Source organism: Micromesistius poutassou (assembly GCF_964030765.1).
Source record: "Micromesistius poutassou genome assembly, chromosome: 18".
In the NCBI taxonomy this organism is placed as follows: Eukaryota; Metazoa; Chordata; class Actinopteri; order Gadiformes; family Gadidae; genus Micromesistius; species Micromesistius poutassou.
In genome coordinates, this window is record NC_140288.1 from 12,580,058 (window position 1) to 12,591,733 (window position 11,676).

At 44.3% G+C, this 11,676-nt stretch overlaps 2 protein-coding genes across 2 annotated transcripts; one reads left to right on the plus strand and one right to left on the minus strand.

Moving 5' to 3' along the window:
• The first annotated feature begins 786 nt into the window (after positions 1-786).
• On the plus strand, positions 787-7,537 carry orc5 (origin recognition complex, subunit 5). The gene is made up of 14 exons (XM_084482762.1): positions 787-1,188; positions 1,317-1,409; positions 2,407-2,592; positions 2,958-3,032; positions 3,480-3,591; positions 3,824-3,954; positions 4,241-4,289; positions 4,711-4,801; positions 5,404-5,462; positions 5,719-5,831; positions 5,937-5,984; positions 6,261-6,371; positions 6,997-7,109; positions 7,235-7,537. Exons 1-14 carry the CDS (start codon positions 1,075-1,077, stop codon positions 7,278-7,280), a joined length of 1,341 nt encoding a protein of 446 aa, XP_084338888.1. The 5' UTR covers positions 787-1,074; the 3' UTR covers positions 7,281-7,537.
• Positions 7,538-9,252: 1,715 nt separating this feature from the next.
• guca1aa (guanylate cyclase activator 1Aa) lies at positions 9,253-11,259 on the minus strand (the record flags this gene model as incomplete). The annotated part of the gene is made up of 4 exons (XM_084482892.1): positions 9,253-9,380; positions 9,614-9,707; positions 9,794-9,943; positions 11,062-11,259. 4 exons carry the CDS (start codon positions 11,257-11,259, stop codon positions 9,253-9,255), a joined length of 570 nt encoding a protein of 189 aa, XP_084339018.1.
• Between the last annotated feature and the right edge of the window lie 417 nt (positions 11,260-11,676).

Consider the following 11,676-nt stretch of genomic DNA (forward strand, 5'->3'; position numbering starts at 1 on the left):
GACATGTGGGTTAGTCGAACCTGCACCGATATGAGTACAGAAGCGAGGCCGAATAAGATAAGCCGAAGACGCAGACCGCACCGCAGATCAATAAATGCACTGATTCAAACTGGAGGCTAACCGCTGCTACAGCGCGAGGACCCGCCCCTTAATCCGCCTCACGCGCTGCTTGATTCGACCCGCGAAATAAAACACGACTCGAATAAACGAATTAACGTCTAAATTACGAAAAAAGATGTCATGTATGCAACGTAGATGTAGATGTAAACATTTAATGTTTGCTTTATGTAGGCTGTTGATACTTTATAGTGTATCAACAGCCTACATAAAGCAAACATAAAATGTTATGTTCGTTAAATCACGGTAATATCGTTCCCAACCTTAAATATTTAGGCAGACAGGTATTCGCATTTGTTGCCATGTCCTTTTTCATGTGCCATTCGAAATATAAGAGTATCTTCTTAATACGAATATTGAAAAAAACGTTGGGTTTGGTATTTATGTTATTTGTTCGGCTAATATGGCTGGTATCACATATATCAAATATTATTCGGCGCCATGACATACTTTTGATACATGCATTTTGCAATAAAACTAGCTGTACATTGTATGTCAATATTGAGTTCGACTACAAAACAATCTGTGATGCGTACATCCAAAAAAAAACTACAGTTCCCGTTACACCATCGGGGGGCGTGACTATCAGGGATTGGTGCAGAGTCATCCCAGACGCTGGCTCTGTGATTGGTCAACGTGCAAAGCAAAACTCCCACGTAATGTAGCGGCGCGGGAAATCCTGTCAGTGTTATTAAGTTTATTTTAGGCATAATTGTTTACATCTATTTAACTGGTTTAGTAAATCGATATTAAATTTGAACCCGGCGTTTCTGTCGTATCGGATCTTGTACCACTCTTAACTAACGGAAGTCAGTGAAGTGTTTCCAGTTCTCTACATACAACTTTAAAGGCTAAAGCTAGCTTGAATGTCTGTTATTAACATGTAACTCAGTGGGAGGAGACGGACTGGTTTTTACATTTAACTCAGTGGGAGGACTGGTTTCTCACGGATCCAGGATGACGGCCTCTCTTCAGCACCCGGGCTACGACCCAGAGAGGCTGCGGTGCGTCGCAGAGAAGATGCCGTGCAGGGTCGCCCAGGCTGGGGCTCTCCTCTCGCTCATGGGGGAGGTCAGTACATCTCGCTCTGTATGTAGATAAAGAAGTGACGGCAGCGTGTACTGATCAACAGTATGAATGAAATGCATAATTGTCATACTGTAACTACATCTTATGCGGCCTTCTGCGTGTGTCCACAGGCAGCCCAGTACAGCTATCCTTCCATCTTTCTCTACGGACACCGGTCCTCGGGGAAGAGCCACGTGATCAGCACGCTGCTGAAGGACCTCGAGGTAAGGGGCTCCTTGTGACAACCATATAATAATAATAATAATAATAATAACCTCAGGAATAACCTCAGCCCTAAAGACCATCCTATCTAAATATAACATTCATAGACCAAAACCCATCCCTCCGTTCTGCCCGTCTCACTCAACACAGCCAGGTCAAATGTGAACATCCAGACATTGAAAACATTTTCTGTTGGGAATGCCTATCCTCCTATGTTTACATTTATTTACTTTATTTAGTGCAGATGATTGAGGGTGTATGTATGGGGTTGGCCCCCTTTCTTAACAGTGCTCAGATGTAGCCTGTAACCTTCATCCATGTTGGTCCTAGCCGCCGGACCATTCAGCCCCCTACAGGGTAGTGATGCTTGCAGGATTGTGTAGTAAATAGGGGGTTGACTTCCGGCTGAGCTGAGGTAACCTGTAGGCTTCGTTGAGAATGATGCCATCGCCCATAACTTGCTGGTTCACTACATGTATCTTCACGGTGAAGTCCCTTTGGATAAAAGCATCTGCTAAATATCCACGGTTCATTTCAATCAATCAATCAATAAAAAAAATATTTTCTGGGAGAGAGAGAGAGACGCTCAGGTTTCCCTCATTTACAGTGATGACGAGCATACACAATAAAAACAATTACAAGGATAACCTATTAAAAATTACGATAAAATATATCTATTAATATATCTATTAAAATATATCTATTTAATATCTATTAAAAAAAATGTGGTACTAATTTAGCAGAAGCGTTGATAAATATAATTGCATTATTCAATAACAAGCATACTATCAAACTATCAAAAAGCTTAATACAAACCAGATAAGTTTCTAGTGTAGTGTAGTGTAGAGATGAGAATCAGGACACCAGATGAATATTTATGTCTTTTTATAAATATTTTTTGTTGTAGTGCAAGAAATGTGTATATAAAGAGAGAAAGAGATAACATTTCAACAGTGAATTAGTAACGGTAAACTGGTGCCATGCTAACGCTGTGTGCAGCTACCCCACGCCACGGTGAGCTGCGTGGAGTGTGTCTCCGTTGGGCTGATGTTCGAGCGCGTGCTGCTGGCGCTCTTCGGTCCAGACACCTCCTCCCTGCTTCCTCGCAGCCCCTCGCTCTCAGACTTCGTCCGTATCTACCGGCACCAGGCCCCCCTGAGCCCGGCCAATCAGACGCGCTACATCGTAAGTACTCCACACTTTTCTTCTATGCCAGCTTGTGTTTGTGTTTTCATAGCTGAGCTCTGATGTTGAGCAGATAGGGATGGGCTGTTAGAAAATAGTTGCCAGAATGTATATAATATTTTTTAGAAACTACCCCTGACACTGATTTTGTTGTGATGTTTTCATTCAAGTTCTGCAGGACAGATTCCGTTTAATGGTTATTAGTTATTGCTTATTCGGTCTTATTAAGTAATTATGTGATTGTTGAGCAGAGTTCTGCTCCAGACCTTTTCAATGGGATTGTAAATGCTATATTTTGGTGTTGGATGGATTGAAACCTTGTGCCAAAGGTCGTACTAGTTTGGCTTCACTGCGTTCCCTTGCAGGTCATCGAGAAGGCAGAGATTCTGAGGGACATGGACTCGAACCTCCTCCCTGTTCTCCTCCGCTTGCAGGAACTGGTGAGAACCGGCTGTATGTTTGGATATGAATCTAGAGGTACAGGATGGTGTAGTGGCTCGGGTGTTTGACCGCCAGCCAAAAGGTACTCATGGCTTCATTTAAGGCGTCGCATTTAAGGCGTGACTCACTTGGATACGAAAGTGGATGATAATGATGATGATGAAGATGAGGAAGCAGAAAGAGTGCTCATCATCAGTGCATCAGACCCTGATGTTCGGAGCAAACTGAGTGATTGTGCTCCTGTCAAAAAAAAAAAAAGCTGTCCCACCTGACTGATGGTGTAAATAAGACTTCTAAACCTGGGCTGTGTCACTCTTATTGTGGTTGCTACTTGATTTAAACTGATTTATATGTTATTTATATAACGCATCGACAAGTCGTGTGTCAATCTAGCCTGGGATCTTTTCAATTTTAAAGTGTGTGTTTGTGTGTGTGTGTGTGTTCAGGTTGATGATAATGTCACGGTGATCCTGCTCAGTGAGATCGTCTGGGACCGGTTCAGACCAAACACCGGCTGCTTTGAACCCTTAATCCTGTATTTTCCAGACTACAGCAAAGGTAGGCAGCATAAGACATACGCATGCATCAATAATCCAACTGCTCTTAAAGGATTTTGTTTATGAGTAGGTCAGTTGGTTACATGGTCTATGTCCAGATGTAAATCAGCCATTTTGTTCAACTCTCCTCGCCCTTCCAAAAATGTGCAGTTGGCCATGAATTGACCCATTTTATCCCAAACAAGTGTTTTATATAGATGTGTGTGTGTGTGTGTGTGTGTGTGTGTGTCCAGGGGACCTCCAGCAGATCCTGTCCCAGGACATCCACCCCTCCTACTCTGCGGAGCTGTACTCCGCTTTCATCAACATCCTGCTGGGGGTCTTCTACTCTGTGTGTCGGGACCTGCGGGAGCTACGTCACCTGGTGAGGACCCGCCCAGACTCCTGGGGTTATGACGGGGCAGGCCCCCGATGACTAGATACCAGATACCAATACCAGTATTGGAAATTCCTCCGATAGACCTCGCTAACCCTATCCCTAGCAACAGGGATATCCGCCTTGTTTTCTGAAAAGCTTTTTAGTATTCATTATGAAGCTATAACCATCAATCATTTGCTATCTTCACTCCATAAATGGCTAAAACGCATTTGTAAATGGTGATTGGCCTGCTCTGGTCAGCATTCGTTGATTTCTTATCTGTGTTCTTCAGGCTGCCCTCAACTTCTCCAAGTTCTGTGAGCCTCTGAAGGAAGGAAAGGGTAGGATGTTGTTCAGATTCCTGCTTCATCCATTTTTAATACTTCACTTTGACAGTGTATTTTTTTCTTGCGTTTATCGACTTATACTGCACGACCTTTGTTATCGGTCAATTTCACACTCTGCTGGATTTATATTGAAAGATAATAGCTGTATCCTTCTGGTTCCATCCCACAACCTTTTGTTATACAGAACAAAAGTTTTTTGTAAATACTCTTTTATGGGTGGTGGTGGTGGTTGTGGTTGTATCTATATTATCACAATGCTGATACTTTTTATTAGCATTGCTTCTTAAAGTATTAATTTTCCAATAGGCAGCTCTGACATGTTTAACCATAGCATGATTCTGCGATACCGTGACACTATGGGAGGGTTACAGGACGATGTGCTAAAGGTCATGTTAAAGTTTCTCTGTTTCTCCAGTGAAGGAGAGCGACACCCACAAGCTGTGGAGGAACATAGAGCCTCACCTGAAGAAGGCTATGCAGACCGTGTATCTACGAGACGTTTCCAGGTCGGTCCATCTCCGTCACGTGACCCCGGCCCCGCCTCCTCACTGGCCTGCGGTTCAGTCGTCTGTGTTCCATTTCTGTTTACACTCAGCTCTCCTACCCAGCACACACTGGAGACGTTCTTTACTGATCCCCATGTGGGAGTCTTCCAGATGATTCTGGGAACAATCAAAGCAAATAATCAATATTGAAGCAATTACAAGTTTAAGTGCTGCATGAAGACGTTTCCAAATGCAAAAACAAACTAAAAACAATGCAAGTGAAAGTCTCTGGCTTGATTCTTATGATAACCAATACTGGTAATGGTTGGACTGCCACTGGTAGCTGTGGACTTCTACTGGTAAGGGTCAGACTTTTACTAGTAGCAGTTAACCAGTTCTGATGGCTGATGACCCCTATTGGTAGCCTTGAACCTACACTGGTAGAGTTGAACTTTTTACTGGTAGCCTTGAACCTACACTGGTAGAGTTGAACTTTACTGGTAGCTGCCAACCTCCACGGGTAACATCCATCAAACTGCCTTCATTGATGTCCCATGATGAATTTGTTGCTCCTATTTTTAAATCTTATTTTTTTAAGATTTTATCTCCCCTCCTCTCTGCAGTGTCCAGTGGGAGCAGCAGCTGCAGCAGACGGAGGAGCAGGAGAGCACTGCTTTGAAAGGTAACTCCTTTCAAAGAAAGAATAATTTTTTTATAATTATCAGATTAGTCGACTAATCGTTTCAATAGTCAGTGACTAGTCGACTATTAAAATAGTCGTTAGTTGGAGCCCTACCCAGCACGGCAAAGAAAACTAAACTAATCGTACATTTCACCACATTCTGGCAAAGTTGAGGTTGGGTAAGGTCAGAATCGCATCCTTCTCAGTGAGTGTTCGGCTGGTTTTTGGAGTAGCTGCGTTGTGTTTCTGTCCTCAGGGCTGTCTGCCCACGCACACGTGGAGCTGCCCTACTACTCCAAATTCCTGCTGATCGCTGCCTACCTGGCGTCCTACAACCCGGCCCGCACTGACCGCCGCTTCTTCGTCAAGGTACCGTGCACATAGATATATAGCTAGATAGATAGATCTAGATATAATGACAAATAGATCTATATCATCATCCATCATTTTTCCCTTTCTTCTCCCCTTTCTCAGCACCATGGTAAAATCAAGAAGACCAACTTCTTAAAGAAACATGAAAAGGTGACTTTTATAACCAAAACTCTCTTTCTATATTTACATTTTTTTTTATCCAGAGTAATATGCATTTCATAAAATGTTGCATTTAATCTGAGATATCTTGTGTTTTATTTGTATTTCATTGCAACTCGCCTCCGTTATATTTTCAACAGTGCCTAGTTGGTCGATCATGATGATGATGATGATGATGATATTAAGCTGTTAGTCGTTGATATTCTTGTTATTGACGTCAGAGACGGTCCTCTCCTGTGTCCTCCTCTCCTGTGTCCTCCTCTCCAGACCAGTAACCACCTGCTGGGGCCCAAGCCCTTCCCTCTGGACCGTCTGCTGGCCATCTTCTACAGCGTGGTGGACAGCAGGGTGGCCCCCAGTGCCAGCATCTTCTCCCAGGTCAGCGGACCGCTGGGCTCCCTTACACACTCTGTTAGCTCTGTTAGCTCTCCTCACACACTCGGCTAGCTCTCCTCACACAGCCTGTTAGCCCTGTTAGTGTTATTGGACATTGTACCTCCTACCTGCTGTTTTGGTCATTTAGAGTGTTCCCAGATACATTAAGGAGCAGGTAGGGGTTAGACAGTACACATGCATGCCATTATGAACAGGTAGGGCTCCCGTGCATACAAGCACTATTGAGTTCTATTTATTTAGGGGAGGCTTTTATCCTGAGTCTGTTCAGCGTATTGGAGGAGCCGGTCCAGGAAGACGGTTGTTGTGTTCCACCGATTGATCTTGTTTTTGGTTCTGCTGGTTGACCTCAGCAGCAGGCGTGTATCTGTGGGCTGTACTCTGTAACCGTAACATGTTTAGCAAAAGTATCCTTCAAAGTGAACCCGGTGGAATGTGGCGTTCCGTTTACCTTGGCTTACAGCTGCTGCACAGTACTCTAATCCATGTTTACTATTGTATTGTCTTAACCTAGTTAATTAGTAGCTATAGCTGACCTTTATCTGGGGCAGTGGCTGTACGTTCTCCTGCTCTCATGACGCTCATTAAGAGACGGACCGTCTCCTTCCAGATCTCGTCCCTGGTGACCCTGCAGCTCCTCACCCAGCTGGGCCACGACGACCAGCTGGACGCCCCCAAATACAAGTGTGCCGTCGCCATGGACTTCATACGGGCCATATCAAGGTAGTCTATCTGTGTGTTGTGTGTTGCTTTTGTTGAAGTTTGACATCAAAAATAATTAATAATTAAATAAATAAATAATTTATAATAATTTATAAAATTGATTTATTTTTCTTTTCTTATTGAAGGACTGTGAACTTTGACATTGTCAAGTATCTCTACGACTTCCTTTGAACACGACAACATCTGATGACCTCATAGCTTCATACAAATCTAGAACCTCAGTATGAAGTGTGATAGTCCACTGGACATCATGGACCACAGGGCTGTTTGTAGACCGATGCCCCCTAGTGGTCGAATTATGGTTTGAATAAATATGTGGCACTTAATTTTCTACTTGCATCCAAATGCAATAAAAAAAAGTATACATTTCACATGTGTAAATATGGACGACATCATGGAATCTGTAATAAATATAAATGTTCAGATCATGCTGTTTCAAGATGAGCCTGATTATTTGTTGTGGTCTGATATCAGGACCAAATATGCGTTATGCGAGTGGTTCTCAAATGGGGGTACACGTACCTCTAGTGGTACTTTGGAGTACTGCAGAGGGTTTAAATTCTGAAAGCTAGACGATAGAAAATCACGAAAATGGACAAGTGGTTGAAATGCGCACCCAGAAACACTAAAATGTTGTTAGTTTCAGTAGGAATATATTTTAATGGGATTCACCTCTACATGCTCTGAAACCTCCCCTGGCGTTGTGCTTCTTTTGTGGGGAGAAATAGCCAACAGAGTCATGAAGCATAGGCCCATGTAGAACCTACATACATTTGTTGTTCATTTCATTTTTTTGTGGGGTACTCTGGAAAAATATCTTGGAGGGGGTTAAGTTTGAGAGCCACTGCTATATGCTATATGTGCTGAATCCTATTTCATACATGTGGGGGCGACACAATGACATGTGAACTGCCCGATACTACACAGGTCAACTACTCCCTGGCTGAAGATGGAGGGTGGCCTACCTTTTATTAATCTGGAAACTACATGTTTAAACTATTGGTCTGTAGGTCCCTCAGGCACCAGCATGGGATCTTGTGTTAATCGATATATAGCCAGGTTGACCTAGGATCAAGTCACATTCCCGTATTCACACTTCCTATCAAGATATTCAACTACAAGTAACAAACAAGCATTCTTTTCTTTACAAAATCATATTGAAAATCGTTCAAATGTGATTGTTTTTAATCAATTTATAAAATGTTGTCTTAACAAATCAACTGCAATTTTTCAATCATTTGTTCCCAGATTATTATATAATAATTTACAATCCAACATGTGAGCCAGAAATAGACTGTTAACCACTGTTAGTGGTTACTATGGAAACCACTGTCTGTGGTTACTATGGAAACCACTGTTAGTGGTTACTATGTAGGTCCAGTCCTCGTCCTGTCAAAAGGGCTTCCTGTCCTGTCTGATTTGACGTAGATTAGGTGACGTTCAGTCGAGAATGGGTTACCAACCGACAATCAAAGCCCTTCACCAGACAAGATGCACATGCAACTGAAATGGCTTTCCCACCAGCCTCGTGAGACCATCCTGATCTCTGAGTTCACATATTTCTCTCTACAGATCAGTCCGGCCTTTGGCCCGTTGAAAGCCTCTCTAAAATGTAACAAAATGATCATGAAAGTGCAGCAGTCGACAGAGTTTCAAAGGTGTTCTATCGGAACTACACTGAAATACGATGTGAAAAGATTTACAGAAATCTGAGACGGAAGGCTTTTCTATAAAGGAGAATATATTTTTACTTTACTTCCAACCAGATTAGAGAGCAAAGAGAGCAAGACAATGCTAAATTAATTAATCTGATTGGCTGATGTTTTTTTTTTTTAACCATGTAAGCCCCGCCCATACTTAGAGATCGATAGCTGCCTGGCTGGACTGATAACGCAAACATCTGGATGGTCTCAGGAGGCTCCTCCCCACAGTCCACAGCCCCACCCATGCTGCATTTTGGTGGTTTTTCATGACCGGTAAAAAGTTAGCCGTGCAACTAGCGTAGCAAAGGGCTTCGACAGCGGTCCGATCAGCCGACGAACCCCACGGGTTCGAGGGCAAAGGTGGCTACTTTTGGGGGGGGGTGATGTCCGTTATGAAGAGATGGCCCGTCACACGTTGGGTGGGGTGGGAGGGGAGACCCTCAGACACTGCGTCTGCGGCTGTGGATCATGGCTACGATGTGAGTCAGGTCCAGACTTTTGATCATGACCTCCATGAAGTCCTCGTCGCTGCGAGCGCCGGCCACAAACTCCTCCAGGGACAACTCGCCTGGGGGAGGGACACGGGAATCAAACGGAATATGTATCAACTAATACACAACTTCAAACTACATGAATATAGTCATGACGTGTACAATACAACAATCAAATAAATACTGCTCTTCATTTAAGTGTTTTTTTTCCCCCTCTTGTTCAAAGTGTCCTTAGTCTGACCGTGTTGGTCGTTAGCTGTTAGCTAGCATTCTCTTCGTTAGCCGTCTATTTTGGCGGGAAGCCTCTCACCGTCGCCGTTGATGTCGATGCGGTCGAACACGCCGTTGGTGAAATCCTCTGCGCTGGTTTCCTGGTTCTCGGTGCCGTTGATGGCGCGGATGGCCTGTGGCGGGAGACCCAGACGGTTATTTTTGTGCGACTGATTCACCTGAGCGGCAGCAGTGAGGGGCCGATTGGTGGGGGGCGTACCTTGATGATGTTCAGCAGCTCGTGGCGGTCGATGCAGCCGTTCCCGTCCACGTCGTACAGTTTGAAGTACCAGCGCAGCTTGTGCTCCATCTTGCCCCGCATCACCAAGCTCAGAGCCGCCACATACTCCAGGAAGTCGATGTAGCCGTCCTGTAAGGGCACCAAACAGCAGGCGGGCGGCAGGCGGTCAGCAGACACCACGTCAAACCAGCCTGGTGCACTGCCTGGTACAGCCAACTAAAGCTTTTTTTTTTTGTCTTTTTCAAATAATCCAAAAGTTTGGAGTAAAAGTTTAGAAAACTGTTAGGTGTGTGTGTGTGTGTGTGTTTGATACAGGTGTGTGTGTGTGTGTGTGTGTGTATTTGATACAGGTGTGTGTGTGTGTGTGTGAGACACACACACACACACACACACACACACACACACACACACACACACACACACACACACACACACACACACACACACACACACACACACACAGGCCGCATCAAAGCAACGTGTCCAAGATATAATCCTGCCCCCAATTAAATCATGCAGTGAGATCATCAGATTTTAATTGAGCCTGGCAGGAGGTCTAAATATAGCAGATCCTGTTATGACCTTCTGAGTCTATTAAACTATTTCAGGCTATACATAATCCTAATGGACTCTCATGATACTTGTGTAATGTTTTTATTGTGCTAGCTTTCGTAATAGCAAGGCAAAAGTGGGTCAATGTAATAAGAATTTGATGATTTCATAAATGAAGTCATTCACATTCAAAATATCAGCAGAATATAGCTTTGGTTATGAATATTATTTGGTGGCTTTTCTCTTATTCTGATTTTTTGAAAGCGTGTATTTCTTGCGTGTCTTTTTGTCATACAAAGCAAGCTTATTGAAAACACAAATCATAAATCAAACATAAATCAGGTCATTTAGAATCAGCATTTTCCATTATTTGACATCATATATGAAAAATATTCAAACAATGGAATAAAATATTTTATAAATCAAAAAAGTTACTGATGGATACTAAACAATAAAATAAATATTGTTCAGTAACGTGAGGTGAAGCTTGTTAATTGACTGGTAGAATGGTACAGTCACAGGACTGCTCAGTGACAACAGCAGAACTCCATCCTGAATTCTGATGAGTGGAGACCCTGTCTGCTCCAAAGTCCCCACAGGAGGAAGAACCTGACCCCCCCCAAGTCCATCGACCCTTCAACAAACAAACCATGGAGCAGAAACAACCAACCACGCCCCTGAAACGACCCTCTCACCTTGTTCATGTCAAAGGTGCGGAACATCTGCTCGATGTAGGCGTTGGCCTCCGAGTCCAGACCCCTCAGGCCGAAGAACTGCTTGAACTCGTGCAGCGTGAGCTGGCCCGAGGGGCACTCGGTCATGAACTTCTTGTACCAGAGGTGCATCTCCACGGCCTGCAGGTCGTCCACCGTGCTCCCGCTGGTGTTCCCCATAGTCCCGCTGTTCTCCTGATGGATACCTCGCCTCCAGCCAGATGGGTCTACTGTGAGAGGAGGCTCCCTGGTCACAGTCACTCAGCGCTGGGTGGTGAGGCGGGGGCCGGGCGGGGCCTTTTATCACCTCGCTCAGGTGTGTGGGGTCAGCCAGGTTAACCTGCCCCCCCCCCCCCCCCCCCCCCGCCTTCAATGTTCTTGTTCTGCGCTAATCTCCCGCTGTAATCCATCAGGTGCAGGATCATCTTGTGTATTAATATTCCTGGAGTGTTGCCTGACTGCTTCACCTCCACACACCTTCCACATGTCCTGCGTCTCCTCCAGGCCCATGCCCTCAGACCGGCTTCAGGCTGAGTGTGCTATTACGTTATCTATAAGGAGAAGAACGGGGGTGTACTGAAGACCATCTGGGAAGGG